Source organism: Dendrobates tinctorius, unplaced genomic scaffold (assembly GCF_039654945.1).
Source record: "Dendrobates tinctorius isolate UK_male_01 unplaced genomic scaffold, ASM3965494v1 ptg000377l, whole genome shotgun sequence".
NCBI lineage: Eukaryota > Metazoa > Chordata > Amphibia > Anura > Dendrobatidae > Dendrobates > Dendrobates tinctorius.
In genome coordinates this window covers 7,499,053-7,520,077 of record NW_027362043.1, presented here as the reverse complement: position 1 = coordinate 7,520,077, position 21,025 = coordinate 7,499,053, and the positions used below count along the sequence as shown (strand labels likewise).

At 47.9% G+C, this 21,025-nt stretch overlaps 1 protein-coding gene across 3 annotated transcripts in view; it reads right to left on the bottom strand.

Annotated features, from left to right (window-relative positions):
* Window positions 1-9,028: 9,028 nt before the first annotated feature.
* INTS3 (integrator complex subunit 3) overlaps window positions 9,029-21,025 on the bottom strand; it is a 75,794-nt gene continuing 63,797 nt past the window's right edge. For 2 of the 3 annotated variants that reach the window (XM_073563086.1, XM_073563085.1), the window contains 17 exons: window positions 19,584-19,690; window positions 19,277-19,408; window positions 19,017-19,173; window positions 18,864-18,918; window positions 18,679-18,782; window positions 18,555-18,599; window positions 17,548-17,667; window positions 17,146-17,299; window positions 16,984-17,052; window positions 16,811-16,886; window positions 16,606-16,719; window positions 16,480-16,528; window positions 15,854-16,021; window positions 15,419-15,519; window positions 10,713-10,785; window positions 10,411-10,564; window positions 9,029-9,348 (listed from right to left, as the gene is read on the bottom strand). In XM_073563086.1, coding sequence (XP_073419187.1) covers window positions 9,271-9,348; window positions 10,411-10,564; window positions 10,713-10,785; window positions 15,419-15,519; window positions 15,854-16,021; window positions 16,480-16,528; window positions 16,606-16,719; window positions 16,811-16,886; window positions 16,984-17,052; window positions 17,146-17,299; window positions 17,548-17,667; window positions 18,555-18,599; window positions 18,679-18,782; window positions 18,864-18,918; window positions 19,017-19,173; window positions 19,277-19,408; window positions 19,584-19,690 — 1,756 coding nt within the window. In that variant the 3' untranslated portion in view covers window positions 9,029-9,270. The remainder of the gene's footprint in view (window positions 9,349-10,410; window positions 10,565-10,712; window positions 10,786-15,418; window positions 15,520-15,853; window positions 16,022-16,479; window positions 16,529-16,605; window positions 16,720-16,810; window positions 16,887-16,983; window positions 17,053-17,145; window positions 17,300-17,547; window positions 17,668-18,554; window positions 18,600-18,678; window positions 18,783-18,863; window positions 18,919-19,016; window positions 19,174-19,276; window positions 19,409-19,583; window positions 19,691-21,025) is intronic. The other variant, XM_073563087.1, reaches the window with a different exon arrangement.

Genomic DNA, 21,025 nt, shown 5'->3' with positions numbered 1-21,025 from the left:
AGGATTCATTTTGCATGGGAGCTTGAACGCCATTCCCTGCACCTGCTGTGGACAATTCAAGGGTGAGCTGATAAATGCTTGCTTATATTTTATTGACTACAAGCTAACTTGCTCCCTTTTGCTTTTTTATAAAAAGCTCTATAAAACATGGGTACCAGCATGGATCTGGAGTCAGTATCTATTACTATCAGAAAGGAAGCTGATGATTTTTTCAATGTGAACAATGCCACAAGACTTAATAAGATGACTGCATTATTTCCCAATGAGATTATAATCCCAGATGATAGTTCTAATTTTAAGAGTAATACTAGCTGAAGAGCCCGGCGCTGCCCGGGCATAGTAACTAACTGTGGTTAGTTATAACAAATTATAATTATCCTCCATCCCATAGTCCCGTGCCCATATACCCATCATACATATCCACCATCCCATAGGCCCGTGCCCATATACCCATCATACATATCCTCCACCCCATAGGCCCATGCCCATATACCCATCATACATATTCTCCATCCCATAGTCCCATGCCCATATACCCATCACACATCCTTCATCTCATAGTCCCATGCCCATATACCCATCATACATATTCTCCATCCCATAGTCCCATGCCCATATACCCATCATACATATTCTCCATCTCGTAGTCCCATGCCCATATACCCATCATACATATTTGCCATCCCATAGTCCCGTGCCCATATACCCATCACACATCCTTCATCTCATAGTCCCATGCCCATATACCCATCATACATATCCTCCATCCCATAGTCCCGTGCCCATATACCCATCATACATATCCTCCATCCCATAGTTCTGTGCCCATATACCCGTCATACATATCCTCCATCCCATAGTCCAGTGCCCATATACCCATCACACATCTTCCATCCCATAGGCCCGTGCCCATATACCCGTCATACATATTCTCCATCCCATAGTCCCATGTCCATATACCCATCACACATCCTCCATCCCATAGTCCCGTGCCCATATACTCATCATACATATCCTCCATCCCATAGTCCAGTGCCCATATAGCCATCACACAGCTTCCATCCCATAGTCAACCATTATGACATCATAATGAGCGGCGGGGCTTGATGACATCAGCGTCGCCATGGTAACCATTGTGACATCATGAGTGGTGGGGCTTGATACGCACGTACTGTTTCCCCATTATGTAGATAGGGGCATTATGACATCATAATGAGGGGTGGGGCTTGATGCGCACACACTTTTCCCCAGTATGTAGATAGGGGCAAAATTGTTTGGTGAATTGGAACGCGCTGGGTTAAAATTTTGCCTCACAACATAGCTTAGGACGCTCTTGGGGTCCAGACATGTGACTGTGCCAAATTTTGTGGCTGTAGCTGCGACGGTGCAGCTGCATGTATTTCAGTTCGGTCCCAAGTGTCGGTGGCAGTGCCGGGTATTGATGCACGAGTTTCTCACATTGTACTAACAAGTCTGACCCCGGCCTAAGAAGAACATGATTCCTAGGGGACTGCGTATCAGAAAAAGACCTACACAGACCCTGGGTGGTTCCTTTCTGATTGAATGGGACAATATTCTCACTGAATGCTCTAGAAAACTTATTGCTTTAATCATCAAACATGAGCATGAAGAACTGCAGTCTGTGGAGAAAATTATAAAGGAATTGGAGGTTTTTATACGGGCTCATAAAGAATCAGAAAACTATCGCATCCTGAAATATAACATTAATGAGAACCTGAACAAGCTGGAAGATTCTATCACTCTAACTAAACAAAAAAAGTTTAAAAGAGATATTCAAGATTATGAGTGCAAGCGTGTTTATCATTGGCTTGTGCATAAGAGGAACAAAAATTCCCTAAAAAATCCCCCAAAACAAAGTTTGAAACCAAATGTTCCTGTAGCACCTGTTCCACGTCAGGTTAGTTTCAGCTCTGAACCAGGCACTTCAGAGGGGGTTACAGACACTTCAGATTCCGAGAGGGAAAATGAATCTACTGTCGTGTCAAAAAACAATTACCGCAGAGAGGCCCGAGAGAACCAGACGGCGGGCCACAAACATCGCAAAGCGCACTCATGGCTATCTCACCAGGAACAACAAGTAAATGAATTTTCTCAGGAACATACTGTGATAAATCTTTCTGCGACTATATTACAGGACTCAGACTTGAAACTTGTTGTCATTTCATCTCCTGAGCAGATCAAGAATGGAGTTTTGTTTTTTATTCATTATGATTAAGACCCATACATGGGTCGAAACGCGTAAAAGTGTTATGCTCATGTGGGACTAGCTTTCCCTTTCTGTCTTGATCTCTAAGAATGTTTTTAAGAGGAATTGAATAAAGAAAAATTTGTCTTAAAATCAAGAAGATGTGCTGGATAATTATGGATTCATTTTGCAAACAGCGCCCCCGAGGTATCCTGGTAGGAGGGTGGTCACATGAGGGTCTACAACTTTCTTGTCCTCGAAATCCCCAGGTAAATGGAGGCAGAAGTGTGAGACTGATGGCGGTTGCTGACCACTCGTTTGTCACAGGCTCCACAATCCTTTTATGCCAAGGTGTTCAGACCTGCAGTGGCCGTCCCGCAGCACAAATCACCATACAGTGCCACACATCTAATAAGGGGGTTATACCGCAGCCTACACATCTGAAAACACCGACATATGGCACAGAACAGTGACCAATGTGGCTGCATCCCGAGTACAGTGTCATACGAGGCCATGTCGTTCTGCCATAGATGACCAGTGCAGTGTCATACCGCAAATACAGCAGCTATAACAAGCTGTAAAGCAGTGTGAAAGGTGTCCAAAGACTGTCTCACATTACTGTGCTGCCAGTGTGGCTATGGGTTCTCTATTGTAAGGGAAGTGAGACTGTGGGTTCTCTACTGTAAGGGCAGCGAGACTATGGGTTCTGTACTGTAAGGGCAGTGAGGCTATGGGTTCTCTACTGTAAGGGCAGTGAGGCTATTTATTCTCTAATGTAAGGGCTGTGAGACTCTGGGTTATCTACTGTAAGGGCAGTGAGGCTATGGGTTATCTTCTGTAAGGGTAGTGAGGCTATGGGTCCTCTACTGCAAGGGCAGTGAGGCTATGAGTTCTCTTCTGTAGGTCATCGGAGGTGCGGAAGCCGGTCACTGCCAGCTGGAAAGGGGGTAAGTCATCAATCAACCCCAGTGCCAACCGTGGAGAGCCATGTCGCCGCAGGTCTCAAGGACAACGGGGCTGAACGAACCCTCATCCGACCCGATCTGGCGGCCCCTGAAGAGATTATTCTGGGGAAAACCCTGTCACATTGGGGTGCCGAGAGCGGGGTGAAGGAAGTGGGGTTATCCGAAAACTTGCCCACCCATGTTTTGTTGAGGACTGATTTGGGGAGAATGTTCGCGTAATATGTCCCTGACACCCCTCCCCGACCTGACATTGAGGGTAATGTTGATGCTACTGATAATGATGTGAATATGCATGCTTTACCTGACAGTGAATTAACTGATCATGCTTTACGTGACAGTGATTTACTTGATAATGATTATATATCTGAAGATGCAGGAGTACTCATTCACGTCACGCTTTGGGGTGAGATGGCTGAGTAACCCCTAATAGGAGCAAGCGACAATGCTAAGGGAAATGGGAAGAGGCACGGGAACCATGAGGAAGGTGATGCCGTGCAACTGACCAGTGCCACAGAGGAAGGTAATTGCCCCATGTATAGCACTGCTCTGAGGAAATGGGGGGTGGAGTGGGAGGTAGTACCCACAGCAATGCCAGCTGATGGGTCTATGGAAATCCTCGGGGAGACAGCCTACGTAGCCGCTGTCACCTGCAGTCAGAGTGACCAGAATGCAGATAACGTCCTGCCTTCTGGACCCTCCTCTGTCAGAGGGATGACTGAACCAGAGACAGACCCAGAGCAGGTCCCAGAGGGTCCCCGTGAGGAAGAGATCTTGACATCACTTCTGGCTGCCTCCAACCAGGAGTTCCAGGCTGCTCTGCAATCAGATGTGAGCCTGGAGACCTTGAGACGCCTCGCCGAGACGCCCACCTCCGATACTGATAAGGAGAGGGTGTTCTAGGAACGAGGGAGGTTGTACCGGGAGTTAATTCCCGGTAAATCCCAAAAGGATTGGTTGAGGGAAAGACAGCTGGTCGTCCCGTACCAATTTAAGGGTGAGTTGCGGATTGCCCATGAGATCCCACTCACTGGACACGTGGGGATCAGCAAAACTAAGCCCCTGCTGTCTCAACACTTCTATTGGCCCAAGTTGGGGACAGAGGTAACAAACTACTGCGGCTTCTGTACCACATGTCAGAGTGGGGAAGCCAGGGCCTGCCCCCATGGCTCCCCTCATCTCTTTGCCAGTGATAGAGGAGCCTTTAAAGAGGATCGCAGTGGACATTGTGGGACCACTGGCTATACCCAGCAGCTCTGGAAAGCGCTACATCCTTACTGTGGTAGACTATGCTACCCGGAGGCCGTGGCTCTGTCCTCAATTAGGTAGCCAAAGATTTCCAGCACTTTGCCCCTGAGGCAAGGGGTTAAGAACTCACTGGTCGGTCATCAGTCAGATGGTACAGATGGCAAGTGTTTTCAAATGCCAGAAAGAAAGTGTCCAAGTCCCCTCCTTGGTCCAGCAGAGGGAAGTCCTCTTCCCATAGCTTCGGGATCTGGATCAAAGGGGACTTGCGATGGGCTGCGGTTGCAGATGGAGTTGGAGCATTTGTTCCTGGTGCTCGCGCTCCCGCTGACATTCTGCCATGAGAGTATCGTAGGCGGCTTTGTCTATGGCCTTGAGGCTGGCCACAGCCGCTTGCAGGAGGGCATCTGATCCTGCATGGCTGTGATAGCCAGTCCACTGCAGGGCTAAGCATGGGAAGCGGGATCCTGTGCTGGACTCCCCATCGCCTTGAACAACACAATTGTCCACCTCCTCTCCATCGACCATAGCATTGGAAATTTCCTGGGTTCTGGCCCTGGTGCTACTGGCCATCCTTGCACTCTTTGGTTACTGACACAGAGTTGCGACCCGTGCACCCACACACCTTATATTATTTGCACGCTGACAGTCTAGTGCTAGGGCTGATCTTAAGACCCCAGTAGTCCCTAGTTTCTTGGAGTAGGGGGTCCTACACATGCTATTATCTCGATCTCACCATCATGAAGAAAACGAAAGCCAGGGGGATACGGAAATCCCACTGCCGTCGTCAATCTGTAAGGGAGCTAACACAGTAACAGCTGGCACCCTCTTACCCTCAGGTCAGTCAGGGAACTGCACCAGGGTAAGTAGTCGCCGGAGAGGATGCCCCATTACGTACTGGTTATCAAAGCACTCTGCAGGGAGGGTGGTATATACAGCTCTGGCAAAAATTAAGTGACCACTGCAAAATTTTCAGTTTGTCTGATTTCTCTTTTTATAGGTATATTTGAGTAAAATGTAAATTGCTCTTTTATTCTATAAACTACTGACATGTCTTCGAATTTCCAAGCACTAAATTTTGTATTTATTTTCAAAAATGAGAAATGGTCAAAATAACAAAAAAAATGCAGTGCTTGCAGACCTCAAATAATGCTAAGAAAACAAGGTCATAATCATTTAGAAACAATACTAATGTTTTAACTCAGGAAGAGTTCAGAAATCAATATTTTGTGGAATAACCATGATTTTTAATCACAGTTTTCATGCGTCTTGGCATGCTTTCCACCAGTCTTTCACACTGCTTTTGGGTAACCTTATGCCACTCCTAGTACAAAGATTTAAGCAGTTCTTCTTTGTTAGAAGGTTTTCAATGGGGCTCAGGTCTGGAGATTAGGCTGGCCATGTGTATTGTAAAGGTTCCAATGGATTGTAATGAATAAGAAAATGCTCACACAAGAATTGAATTTACTAAATTGATTTACTTAATAAATGAATAAACAATATAAAACTATAAATACATATGCATCAATCAGAAAACAAGCATTATTCATACGTTACATTATTCAGAAAGACGTCGACCACTCAGCCTCCTGGAGACAAAAGAGCCCGAGCACACGTGTCCTGGTTACTTTTAATGTCCAGCTAAAAGGTGTTTCCAGCCCCACCATGTGGGGAATGATGTCACAAGTCTATTGTCCATTGGCTATAAACACATCCCCTCAATACCTGTTTTAACCAGTATATAATACAGGAACTAGAGGAGGAGGCCTCATGTGTGCCACATGGCAGAAATACGGCAAGCTGGAGGAGGGGCTTCGTAGCACATGTGGTGGAATTATATATAGATATATATATTAGTAAAATAATTAATTGGAGTGTTGAAACCATTAAAAATAACTTGTACTATACACCATGACAGGGATCTGATGTGGTGGTCCTTCATCCACACATTGATTGACCTAGCTGTGTGGCATGGCATATTGTACTGCTGGAAAAAACAGTCCTCAGTGTTGGGGAACATTGCCTGAGCAGGAGGAATCAACTGTTTTTTTTACAGAATAACCTTGTATGCGGCTTAATTCATACGTCCTTCTCAAAGATTACTCAAAGATTAACCTGCCCAATTCTAGTCTTGCTGAAGCATCCCCAGATCATCACTGATCCTCGACCAAATTTCACAGTGGGTGCAAGACAATGTGGCTTGTACACCTTTCCAGTTCTCCGTCTAACCATTAGATGACCAGGTGTTGGGCAAAGCTGAAAATTAAACTAAGCAGAGATTGCCTTACTTCAGTCCACTATGGTCCAATCCTTATGGTCTTTGGCAAACTTCAGCCTGGCTCTCCTTTGCTTCTCATTGATGAAGGGCTTTTTTCTAGCTCTACATGACTTGAGCCCTGCCTCTAGGAGCCTGTTACGAACTGTTATTGCCATGCACTTCACCCCAGCTGCCCTTTGCCATTCCATTTGTAAGTCACTTGATGTCATCCTGCTGTTGAGTAACATTTGAATAAGATGACGGTCATCCCGGTCAGTGGAGGGCCGTTTTTGCCCTCTGCCGGTCTGTACCTTTGTTGTCCCCAATGTCTGCTGCTTGACCTTGTTGTAATGGACTGCTGTCTTAGAAATTTTAAGGATGGAGGTAACATGATGCTCACTGTATACCTCTGCTAGCAAAGCCAGAATTGAGCCCTTCTTTTCCTCACTCAAGACTTTTGTTTTCAAATCCTTTGGCATTATTTTTTTCATTCCTATTACTTTTGGGATATTACTAGCACTTGTTTTGCCATCCAGCTTGTCCTATTGCAAGAGTATTGTGAACACCACAGCAGGTTTTTTTTTATACTTTCCTTTGTTAAATAAGATTTGGTTCAGGTGATCACCTAATCAGAAGCACATTAAGTAGAATGAGGTGTACTCTGGTTGGAATTCAACTGACACTGGAATGGAATGGCTGTCAGACATGTACAGAAACTGATTTTTATAAAACTGTGCAGTGGTCTCTTAATTTTTGCCAGAGCTGTATATCAGTCCCAGGCTGGGAATATAAGTATAAACCTCCAGTCCATCACTGACAGGATCCTCCAATAACACCAGAACGGTAGGCTGCCACCAATTCCTCATTATATATAAGCCCGGTCTGTTAAGAAACCAGAAACCAAACCCAGGCAGACTCACGGACGTGGAAAATTGGGTTTCGACATAAAAGACCAGCCCAAAGTTAATTGATATTTTAATTGCCGAAAGGCTCACTAGATAATACAAATAGGAATATACAGATATTACAGCCAGAATTAGATAAAGGTAGGGTGCAGGTATGAGATTGCAGTTAGCTGTATGTGTCACGTTACCATTCCTTATTAAATGTGGGCTGCAGAGAAGCATCCGATTCCACAGGTACTTTCTTAGATTCTGGTCCATCTCCACGCTTGACGTGACGCAGCTTCCATAGCAGAACAATGACACTGGCTAAAGGTGTGTGGCTAGCTTTTAATCCCTAGTTCGCCTGCTGCCACCGTCCCTTGGGGTTGGACTGAAATCTGCTCCTTTGACCTCCTAGCTGAAATAATTCCAAATATCTAGGATGGGTCATAGCTTTCTAGTGGGAGGTCCAAACGGGACGACTGACGTCTCAACAGGTTTTTTGGGGCTGGACCGATATGGAGAGTCCATCCTTGGGTCGGCTAAGTGGTTCTGGAGAGCCAGTCTCGATAGCTCGGTATCCTGGACAGCTAGAGAAAGATGAGATACAGGGGTGTGTGCAGATGGCTCCCAGGATTCTGGTGGTATATTGGACTTAACCCTGAGGTGCATAATTCAACTCTAGCTGTTTGTGCCCAAGTGTCTACGCTTTCCATTGATAGCTGATGTTGGCCGTCTTGCAAAAACAACAGCAGGGAGTCCCAGCTGTTTCTCCTCACCTGAATTAATTCGCACACCATATGGCAAAGTCCTGTTCTTTTGGGAATTTGTGTACTTATCCCAAGAGTGGGGCCACAATTCAGGGATGAAGGGAGATCTCTGAATAATCTATTGGGCCTGAAATTAATAAATCAAAATAAAGTCTCCCTCGGCACTCACAAGGGACAAAATAACTTATTATTTGAATGAGGACAGGTGGACCCACTGGAAGTGGAGCCATAAGGGACACTGCAGTACATCAGCCCTCCCAGGACAGAGCCACAATGACACCATAAGCTAGCCATGGAGCAGCGTCCTAAGGCAGTGGCCATTTATAGGCAGGGACGCTGAGATCCTAAGTAACTTAAAGAGAGACAGTGTAAGCAATGCACTCTGGGAAATCATGCACTATGTCACAGTGAATGAGGTAACAAGTTGATCCACTACAAAAGCCACATCAAAAAACATCGACTTGCATGGTGCTACTGCGGGGTAACTAGGAGACCCTGAGGAATCCGAAGTTTGTAAAGTCATCACCAGGGGGTCAGGGTTGTCAACTTGTCACATGATATACAGGCTGGTTGTCAGCAGTAACTGAAGATAAGCTGGCGCTGTAGTGTTAGGTGTGAGATCACATCATACTTTATTCACGTTACAGAATTCCTCTGTGCTGCTGCAGCACATTGGATACGAGCAGGTCCAGATATCAGGAATCTCATGTTTTAAAATATTTATTTTCTATAAAAGCGGGGTTTGGCATCGGCGTTCTGTGCCAGTCGTTTATTTACATTTCAGTAAGAAAATATGAGATCTGCTGCAGTATAAAGCATCGCCCGGGCTGGTTTTGGGGCGGGGGTCCTGGCCAGGTCTCAGCCTCTTTGCTGGTCTCCGAACAGAAAAGATGGCAGCTGCCCACTAGAGTCCGGAGAACAAACACGTGACAACATCCGGAGCCGGTCAGTCACTGTCCGAGCCCACCGCCGTTGAACCCTTCCGTTTCCTCTTTGAGGGTTTTGGTTTCGCGTCTTCCTCCTCCTAAATGTGACAATGAGAAAATAGAAGAGTTGATCCCAAATCTGCACTCACCCCAAGCCTCTGACTTCCCACCCAGACCCATAGAAAAGAACTAGTAAAGTCCCTGGTCTACTTCCCACCAGGCAGCCATTGTCTTGCCAGACCCCTCTCACCAAACAGTTGTTTTTTTCCCCAGTCGTTGTCCATCAGGCAGCCATCCCCTACCTGCAGTGCGCCTTTCACCTCTCCTGTCCATTCCCCCCTCCCTGCCATGCAGCAGTCACCTCTCCTGCCTGGTCGCCTTACCTTTCCTCTCCCATTCAGGTGGCCATTGCCTCTCTCCTCCAGTATTCCTTTTCCTGTCAGGCAGCAGTCACCACTTCACTGAATCTCTCCCCATCAGGCAGTGGTCACCCTCTCGTCCCCATCGTGCAGCCCTCACATCTCATCTCCCAGCTGTGCAGCAGTCACCTCTCCTGCCTGTTGCCTATTCTGCCCGTTCACCCTCCCTGCCGAGCAGCCGTCGCCTCTTCTACCCAGTGCCCTTGCCGCAGTGCAGCCCTCGCCTTTCCCCTCCCATCCGGGCAGCCACTGCCTCTCCTACCTAGTATTCTCCCAATTGGTTGACCGCCACTTTTCCTCCCAGGCGGTGCTCTCCTCCCTGGTACATTACCACCTTTCCTCCCTGATTGTCTCACCAACTAGGCTGCCATAGCCTCTCCTCAACCATGCGGCCATCACCCCTCCTCCTTGGTCCTCTCCCCAACCAGGCTGCCATCGCCTCGCCTTCCTGATCCTATCCCCACTGGTCAGTCATCACCTTTCTTCCCCGATCCTCTCCCCAACCAGGCTGCAATCGCAGATCCTCTCCCCAGCGATCCTCTCCAACAAACTGCTGCCATCACTTTTCCTCCCCAGTCCTCACCCCACTGGTCAGCCATCACCTCTTCTCCCTGATCATCTCCCCAACCAGACTGCCATCGCTTCTCCTCCCCGGTCCTCTTCCCTGATCATTTCCCCACCAGGCTGCACTCACCACTTACCAAGTCCTGCCCTATCAGGCAGCAGTGCCCCTTTACTCACCGAGGCGCTGCTAGACACGGACTCCTCTTCCGTGTTTGTGGGCTGTGCTGTGTTCTTCCTGCTGCGAGGACTCGTCATGGGACCTTTCCTCCGGCTCTTGGGGGGTTTGGTGGAGTCTTCGTACTCCTCAGCCAGTGCAAAAAGGTCACTGAACCTTAATTAATGGCAGACAGGTTCTCATCACCAACAGTTGCACCTAGCCCAGTATATACACCCAGTACCTATAATGACTACAACGTAGCAGCCAAACCAAGTATCTTTCCCTCCTCACCGCACGCACTAGCGGGGAGCGTCGCACTTACTTCATCTTGTGCACCTCGTCACAGCTGGCCTGGACATGCTGCAGAGCTTGCAAAATCGGCGTCTGGCTGAAAACTACAAAAAATGCCTTGTTACACAGCAGTGAATAGACCTGGGACTCCCACATCAATTATACCGGGATATATCTACATACACCGCTCTATATACAAAAGTCTACACACCCCTGTAACACGCAAAATTTTTATAGTGCAAAAATATCCTACAAAGAAGAATCTCCTCAAGACTTGTCCCCTCTTTAACCCCTTCACGAGCTATGTTTATGTCATCGGTAGTGTCCATGCCTTGGATGTGGGCTCACACGCCGAGCCGGCATCTCTCCCGCACTTGATGACTAATTTCATCAGCCATTAAGTGTCTCGAAGAGCTGCAGGTGGATCAGAGATCCATCTGCAGTTAACCAGTTAAATGCCACTGTCAAATGCAGATGTACCAGTGACTGACACACGCAGACAGGAAACGAATCACAAATCTTGTACCCAATAGTGCACCGATGGGCTGTCATGGCTGTCGGGGTTTTGTTAGACCCTTGTGCCTGTCATCATCCTCCTGTGAATGCCAGGGCTGAAGCTGTGCTATGTATAGTACAAGTGACTGGATGATCGCACCTTCAAGTCTGCTATTAAATACTGTGAAAAAACCTCATGAGTTATATTGCCAGGTCAGTTTTACCATATATTGAACATGGCAAATAAACAAAAAATTATTGTGGAATTGCACTTTTTTGCACTTGGAAAAAGGGGAGGGAAAAAACAAACTCACTTGGGAGACAGGGCTAATGTCAACCATAATCTGCACAAACCCACAGAGAAATAAACTAAACTATTTTTGAGGATGAAAAACATTTTACAGCAGCAGCCAGGTCTGTAAACAGCTGACAACACAGGAAAGTGCTCACAAAGATATCACAAAAACGTTTCTCACTGGATTTGTACACATTATTAGCAACAATAAAGGTAAAAAAAAGACTGAAATGATTATTTATAGTAAGACAAAAACCTGGGATTGCATCCAGGTGTGTAGACTTATTGTATCCACTGTGTAGCACCCCCAGCTAAATTATACCAGGGTCCACAGTGAGATATTTACGTATATGGGCTCTAAAACGGCAGATTTACAGTTGGGAGGTTTAGGGGAGCAAGGCTTGTAGATAGAGGGCAGAACTGTATGATGTGGGATGTGACTAACCCAAAGCAGACAAGTGTCGCTAGCCTGTTGTGTGATGTGTCAGTAGAGTGACAAACAGCGTCAATCTTGCCTCTGTTGCAGAAGTGAATTATTCTTAATCATGCCAGACGAACTGTTCCAAGGGACATGAGCTATTGTTTCATGTGAAACTGTCCATGTCAAGACACTTACCCTGATGAAGCCGTCCGTGTAACGGCAACACGCGTTGGGTCCTTCCGCCCCTGTGCTCTGTCTCCTTCATCTGAGCCCTCCAGCATGGAACCTTGGTGACTCGCTCCTTTACATGTGAGGTGCACTCCTCATGAGCCCCACAGACTACCTCGCATCATCTCCATAAGCACCGCTGTGCTTTTTCTTTACATCTTTGTCTACCATATTACCCTTGATGCATGCGGGTTGTGTCATGTCCTATATGTTCAGCACTGTTGTTGTTACCATGTTCGTACACTCTTGACATGGTACTACATGGGTATTATTGGCACTATTTAGTGCACATATTTTCTGTATACATGGCACTTCTTGCCACACTATGAGGCTGTGTTGGTTCTTCCAGGAGCGCTCAATTACTGCAGTCAGCATGTGCGGTATATTGTATTCTTGGGTCTACTGCAATGTAATTAATTTTGCTTGACTATTGTACTTAAATATACAATTTTTTGTATATCCAGGTTGTCACATGACTTCTCTGGTTTAGACCCTCTTCCTATTGTGGGTATATATATATATGAACTTCTAGCACATGTTGTTTTCTTGCAGGTTGCTGGTCCATACAGGGCTGTTGCATATTTTGTGTATTATCTATTGTATATAGGAGCAGGGCACATGCGGTTTATTCCTTACCACTGTTTTTAGATGTTGGGTTAATCTACCTCCGCTCACTCAGTCCAGCATTCAACCTCTGTCCTATGCTGCAATTGGAGCATAAATGACACCCTGACACAAACCACGCACCCCGCTTCATATACGCTGCCACCACTCACCGAACACATGGGCAATGAGTCCAGGAGTACTACTACTACCGTCTGCCAATCACCAGGATCACACACTCTAAGGCAATGGATTCTTTTAGAGCATACAAGGTTCAGACTTATTAACCCCTAAACCACCGGAGCTTTTTTCGGTTTTGCGTTTTTGTTTCCCTTCTTCCCAGAGCCATAACTTTTTTATTTTTCAGTCAATATGGCCATGTGAGGGTTTATTTTTTGTGTGACGAGTTGTTCTTTTGAACGACACCTTTGGTTTTACCATGTCGTGTACTCGAAAACGGGAAAAAAGTTCCAAGTGCGGTGAAACTGCAAAAAAAAAAGTGCAATCCCACACTTGTTTTTGCTCGGCTTTTTTGCTAGGTTCAATAAATGCTAAAACTGACCTGCCATTATGATTCTCCAGGTCATTACGAGTTCATAGACACCAAACATGTCTAGCTTCTCTTTTATATAAGTGGTGAAATTTTTTTTCCAAAGTTGGCTTTTTCGTGATCTCGGGTCGGGTGAGTGCTTATTTTTTGCGGGCCGAGCTGACATTTTTAAATGATACAGATACATTCTCTTGATCGCCCGTTATTGAATTTTAATGCAATGTTGTGGCGACCAAAAAACATAATTCTGGTGTTTTGATTTTCTTTTTCGCTATGCCATTTAGCGATCAGGTTAATCCTTTTTTCTTTTATTGATAGATCAGGGGCGATTCTGAACGTGGCGATATCAAAAATGTATAAGTTTGATTTTTTTATTGTTTTATTTTGATTGGGGCGAAAGGGGGGTGATTTAAACTTATGTTTTGTTTTTTTTTTTAATTTTTAAAAACTTTTTTTTTTTTTTTAAACTTTAGGCCATGGGAGGCTAGAAGCATGCCAAACTTGATTGGCTCTGCTACATATAGGCGATGCTCAGATCGCCTATATGTAGCAGAAATACAGCATTCCTATGAGCGCCGACCACAGGGTGGCGCTCATAGCAGTCTGCCTGCAACAACCATAGAGGTCTCTATGAGACCTCTGGTTGTCATGGCAACGCGTTGCTGACCCCCGATCACGTGAGGGTCAAAGCAGGGGATATTGACCGCTAACGTACTATCCAGTCAGAGGTCAGAAAGGGGTTACAGTTTTAAGCTTTAATGGAAAAGGCAAAGTGCTTACAATAAAAGGATATAAAAATATGGAAATAAAAAGTGACATACAAATATGCAAAACAGTTATAATAAAATGAAAGGGAGAAACTAACAGAAATATCTAAACTTTGAAGTCTGTTATTCTGTTCCCTGGGGAGGGGGATATGAAATGCATCACATCAGCTTGGATGCCCTCAATCTGTGAACAACTTTCTTTGTGGAGGGCCCAGTTTATAGGCTCAGCCTGAAGATCAGATTTCTAGACCAGCCCTTCATGTTAATATTCTAATTCCTGGTTAGTGACTGGACCATGGCTACTTTCCCAATGAATACGTTATTTCTTCTAAACGCTCTTCATCTAAACCTTTCTTTCCCATAGTAAATAGACAGTGTCAGGCTGCAATTTGGTGTCTCCCTTCAAAGACATCAGAGGTGTGAAATGGTTCCATTCTGTGAGTTCTCAGGAAGGCACCCTGGGGGCTGAGACCCTGAGGCCAGGAAAGCTACCTTTGAGAGAGATAACATAGGTTATGACCTTTGTGAAGAGCTGCAGCCTAAGAACAGATGCTAATTTACTGCCAGTAATACATCGCCTACAAATGCATCTTTTTACTCCAGTCTTTCAACCCTCATATGTTAATTTGTGGAATGCCTGCTGATTACGTATTGCATCAGCCGCATGTTGTACCAGTCTACAACTTGTATGACAAATATTGAGCCTAATTGACCAATCGAACAATGAAGGATTACCTCCCCTAATCCTGTGAGACAATGCCCTGAAATGAGAGCTGTGGGATATAAAAGGGTGCTACTCCTGTCACCAATGGGAATACAGGACGTCAGCCCAGGAACCATGGTTCCAGCAAGTGGTATACAGATCTGCTCCACTGCACATCACTGAGCCCACAAAGTTGTTTGGAGAACATAGATTGGAACAATTTGGTCACTTGGCCACATACCTTGCTGTGCTCGGCCAGCTTCCTAACATTGCTGCTACTGTTTTTATGTGGGTGCTCGCCAAAAGCGGGGTGCTACTGGTTAGCCCTGGATGCCTTGAAGTCGGAGGCTCTAATCCACGGCAAGCCAGCGAAAAGATAAGATTTGTCATTTGCATCACCTTGTGTACTTGCTGCGACTGTACTATATGTTGTCAGTTGGTGGTTCAATAAAATATTGCCACACTTTTTTAACCTCACCCTGTGTTTTCTGAGTATGGGCGTTCAGTGGGATGAGCTCTGTTCCATGCAGTCTTTCTAAAAAGAGACGGGCCTGAAGATGAGAGCACCCACTTGACCCTCATGTCTCTACAAGTAGCCTGTGATAAAGGGGTCAATAACCGTGACACAATGCGTTGCAGGGGTGAAAGCCCGTTGTGCAGGAGCCCATAACTTACAATTCTGCTTCGTGTTGGACAGGTTTAGCCGCAGATTATCCAAATGCTCCAGGATCTGCTCCAACGTCAGCTGTGCCAGCTTACTGCTCGAGCTCCGCAAACTGAAGGGAAAAAAAAAAAAAAAAAAAGAGGGCAAGGTCATCAAATCAGGCAACACCCTCCACAATGGGGCAGAATCTTTAGTAATCCCAGATTACACCCCCGCCTGCTCCTGTATTTGGGAGTGCGTCTCTGGAGCAGTGTAGAGTCAGGTACAGGAGCTGCAGTGGGCTCTTCTATCTCAGGTTCATCCTGCAGGGTGAGAGGCTTAGCTGAGGTGTCGGACCCCCAAACAATAAAGAGCAGTGATCAGTAGTCTTGCTCCACTGTGAGCCATGCTGCTCAGGGGTCTGTACTAGTGGGGGAAAGAGTCTGAATGGGGTTGCAGGCATTCACCTCTGACGCTTGCGGGGAAGGCTGTTGTTCTTGATAAGCAGGGACTTGATATGTTCGGCCAGGGGGTCGTCGTGCTTCAAACACCAGTGGCGTAGGATGCTGGTGGTGAACTGGTCATCAGAGTGATACGGGCGGCTCAGCACCATCTTTACCATCTCTTCTGTGGGCCTGAATCATCGACAGAGATGGTGGGAGACAAAACATGGCAGTGAATATGGGAATGATCCGTCCTCCCATTCCTGTGATCTCCACTACTGCCAGCCCTCTGCCCCCGCTCCTCTCCTCTCCATGCCCTGGTGCCCGCTCTCTGCCCCCGCTCCTCTCCATGCCCTGGTGCCCGCCCTTCTCTGCCCTCGCTCCTCTCCATGCCCTGGTGGCGGCCCTCTGCACCCGCTTCTCTCCATGCCCTGGAGCCAGCTCCCTCTGCTCCCGCTCCTCTCCATGCCCTGGTGCCTGCCTCTCCCTGCCCCCGCTCCTCTCCATGCCCTGGTGCCTGCCTCTCCCTGCCCCCGCTCCCCTCTATTCCCTGGTGCCAGCTCTCTGACCCCACTCCTCTCTATGCCCACCCAAGAAAGACAACACCCCTATTCCTAAACACGCTGCATCAGTCACGGATAATCACTCACTTCTCGCGCCTCAGCTGCAGCAGCAGGCAGGACAGCGCCTCGGGGTGCTCTGTAAATCACAGAAGTTTAGGGGTCACAAACTTTTGCACATTCAAGTAGTGATACTGAGGATGCTGGGACACGGACCTTTGTACTTCAGGTGCTGGAGGATGGGGATTATAGTCTCCAGAGGAACATTGTGCGCCAGGAAAAGCTGCCAGGTACAGTACTGCTCGAAAGTCTCCCAGTCCAAGCTTTGAACTGCAAAACAAGGGGACAAGGGGCACTTACTTATTGAAACCAACTCCCATTATACCCCACACCCACCCCAGCGGGAGGGCACACTACTTACTCAGGATGTTGAGCACAGAGTCCTTGCGGAACATCACCAAGTTCCCCATCATGACATGGCACACCAGCTCCTGCAACTGCAGAGAGATCTGGTCACAGCCCGGTCCTACTCACAAAGCGGCGGCAGCACCGGGCCAGGAAGCAGCAGAGATCCTGCAACCAACATTACTGTACCTGGGCCGAGTCAATGACTGCGACAATCATGTTCAGCAGCTCCCCGCTGCGGAGGGTCTCATCCGGGAACTGAAGGCGAAGAAGAGGAGAAGGTGAGAGCAGCCGCCAGAGTCCTCTCTACAGAGTGCTCACCGCCCAGACGGCGGAGCCGGAAACCCTCACCTCGCTGTATATGGAGGGGGTCAAGTAGCAGAGCAGCCTAACATCATCCTCCTGACACGCCTTCATGTCCATCATCAGACAAGTGTGCAGGTCTCCCAGCTGCGTGGCTTGAGCAAACGACTCGTACAGGTTCATCTTCCCCGCTGCCGCTTTACTGCAGTCAAAGTGATCAAGGGTTAATGGCAGAGGGACCCCACCCCGTCATAGCGGGGCGACATAGGGACAGGAAGGAGAAAGCGAGTGGAGAGGTTAATTAGTGGTAATGAGATGACATGACATGACGAGCGGTAATGAGGGGAAGGAAGTAAGCTGGGCATGGGTAGGACAGGTACCATTGCGGGAGTAACGCAGGGCCCTCACTCGGGGGCAGGTAGCCCAAAGGGTGTAACTCAGCGCCCTCACCTGGCCTTCAGGTAGTATAGCAGGTGGTAGCCAATCTTGGGCTGCTTCTGGTAAAGTTCGGACAGGAGATCGAGGAGCAGAGAGAACCCATTGCTGTCCTCCTGCATCTGGATCAGGTTTCTGAAATGAGAAGATGCGACATTTGACGTGAGGGACGGGGAGACGGGGCCGGAGAGGGACGGAGGGACGGGGCCGGAGAGGGACAGAGGGACGGGGCGACGAGGCCGGAGAGGGACGGGGCGACGAGGCCGGAGAGGGACGGGGCGACGAGGCCGGAGAGGGACGGGGCGACGAGGCCGGAGAGGGACGGGGCGACGAGGCCGGAGAGGGACGGGGCGACGAGGCCGGAGAGGGACGGGGCGACGAGGCCGGAGAGGGACGGGGCGACGAGGCCGGAGAGGGACGGGGCGACGAGGCCGGAGAGGGACGGGGCGACGAGGCCGGAGAGGGACGGGGCGACGAGGCCGGAGAGGGACGGGGCGACGAGGCCGGAGAGGGACGGGGCGACGAGGCCGGAGAGGGACGGGGCGACGAGGCCGGAGAGGGACGGGGCGACGAGGCCGGAGAGGGACGGGGCGACGAGGCCGGAGAGGGACGGGGCGACGAGGCCGGAGAGGGACGGGGCGACGAGGCCGGAGAGGGACGGGGCGACGAGGCCGGAGAGGGACGGGGCGACGAGGCCGGAGAGGGACGGGGCGACGAGGCCGGAGAGGGACGGGGCGACGAGGCCGGAGAGGGACGGGGCGACGAGGCCGGAGAGGGACGGGGCGACGAGGCCGGAGAGGGACGGGGCGACGAGGCCGGAGAGGGACGGGGCGACGAGGCCGGAGAGGGACGGGGCGACGAGGCCGGAGAGGGACGGGGCGACGAGGCCGGAGAGGGACGGGGCGACGAGGCCGGAGAGGGACGGGGCGACGAGGCCGGAGAGGGACGGGGCGACGAGGCCGGAGAGGGACGGGGCGACGAGGCCGGTGGGGTGCATTTGAGAGGCGGGAGAAAGAACTTACCTGAATATCAGATACAGTGGCTTCCCTACTGACTCCTCCAGAGACCTGAGAATAAACAGAAGACAGTCAGTGACAGACCGGAAGCGCGGCCAGTGCCAGCGTCGGCATAGGCGGTGTTACTTACTCTTCTGTGATTTCCTCCGGTAGGACCTCACCACGGAAATGTGCCTTGAATAGCTCCTGGAGGCAAGACGCCAGCACAGACAGCTGCTCTGAGTCAAAGTCATCCTGTTCAGGAGAGGGGACAAAATGTTACCAATGATGATATCACCACGTACCTCGCGGCTGCACATCTGTGATGTCACTTACCTCCAGTATCTGCTCCACGATGTCCTGCATCAGCTCGCACTGTGACTCCATATCACTGCAACACAAGTGCATAGAAGGCCATAAGACAGGATGAAATCCTGACCATAAGCAATATCAGGGGATATAAAGCCTCTCAATCAAAAACTCTCATACCTCTCTTTCTGTAGGGCGACCACCTTCTCCCGGAGCGGCTCCTCCAGCTGCTCCAGGTACGGGGTGATGTCCACCGGCTCCTCGACGATCGGCTCCTTGATAGGGTGGAAGCGGAACTCCCTCTTTTTCCCTGTAGGGGGCGAGACCCCGATACCATCTACATAATAGGAACCCCGCTATTAAATCAGTATAGAACAATACCAGGGGTGGCAATGACCCTGGGTACACCACAAAGACAGGAGCAGGCACAGCGTCATTACCGTTGTCTGCACTCTTGCTGTTCACCTCCTCGTCGTCGTCACTGAAGGCAGCCTCCGCGCTATCATAGCAGCTCTCATCCTTGTCTGCAAGACCACTATCCATCTCAAGAGACGCTGGCTCCTCTGTCTTCACTGGAAGCGCAGAAATGGTGCTATAGTAAATGAGTCACTGCGCCCACCGTCGCCCCCTGCACCAGAACAGTGCGCAGGTACTACACGATAGCAGTCATGTCGTCACCACTAGGAGCAACAAAGAGCAAGGAGGGCAGACAGAGCGAGACGACACATACTCACGCGCAGCCCTTACTTTCTGAGGCCGGAGACGGCAGGTTACAGAACTCCGGAAACTTCTCTCTGATCATTGAACGCAGCTCCTTATCCAACTTAGGGTTGTGGAAAAGTGGAGCAAGATGTCTGCAGCAAGGAACACACAATCGATCAGACTACAGCTACAGGATGGCCAACAACACATTACACAGATCCACACATAGGATCAGTACTATAGTATTACTACAGCATGTAGGAACAGTATTATAGTAGTTATATACTTGTATATAGGAGCAGTATTATAGTACTTATATTCTTGCACAGAGGGTGCAGTATTATAGTAATTACATTCTTGTACATAGGGGCAGTATTATTATAATTACATTCTTGTACATAGGGGCAGTATTATAGTAGTTATATTCTTGTATTTAGGGGCAGTATTATAGTAGTTCTATTCTTGTATATAGGAGGCAGTATTCTAGTAGTTCTGTTCTTGTGTATAGGGGCATTATTCTAGTAGTTCTGTTCTTGTATATAGGGGCAGCATTCTAGTAGTTCTATTCTTGTATATAGGAGGCAGTATTCTAGTAGTTCTATTCTTGTATATAGGGGCAGCATTCTAGTAGTTCTATTCTTGTATATAGGAGGCAGTATTCTAGTAGTTCTATTCTTGTATATAGGGGCAGTATTCTAGTAGTTCTGTTCTTGTGTATAGTGGCAGTATTATAGTAGTTATATTCTTGAATATAGGAGGCAGCATTCTAGTAGTTCTGTTCTTGTGTATAGGGGCAGTATTATAGTAGTTATATTCTTGTATATAGGAGGCAATATTCTAGTAGTTCTGTTCTTGTGTACAGGGGCAGTATTATAGTAGTTATATTCTTGTATATAGGAGGCAGTATTATAGTAGTTATATTCTTGTACATAGGGGCAGAATTATAGTAGTTATATTCTTGTATATAGGGGCAGTATTCTAGTAGTAGTAGTTCTGTTCTTGTATATAGGGGTAGCATACTAGTAGTTCTTGTATATAGGGGCAGCATTCTAGTAGTTCTATTTTTGTATATAGGAGGCAGTATTCTAGTTCTGTTCTTGTGTATAGGGGCAGTATTATAGTAGTTATATTCTTGTATATAGGGGCAGTATTTTATTAGTTATATTCTTGTATATAGGGGCAGTATTCTAGTAGTTCTGTTCTTGTATATAGGGGCAGCATTCTAGTAGTTCTATTCTTGTATATAGGAGGCAGTATTCTAGTAGTTCTATTCTTGTATATAGGAGGCAGTATTCTAATAGTTCTATTCTTGTGTATAGGGGCAGTATTATAGTAGTTATATTCTTGTATATAGGGGCAGTATTATAGTAGTTATATTCTTGTATATAGGGGCAGTATTCTAGTAGTTATATTCTTGTGTACAGGGGCAGTATTCTAGTAGTTATATTCTTGTATATAGGGGCAGTATTCTAGTAGTTCTGTTCTTG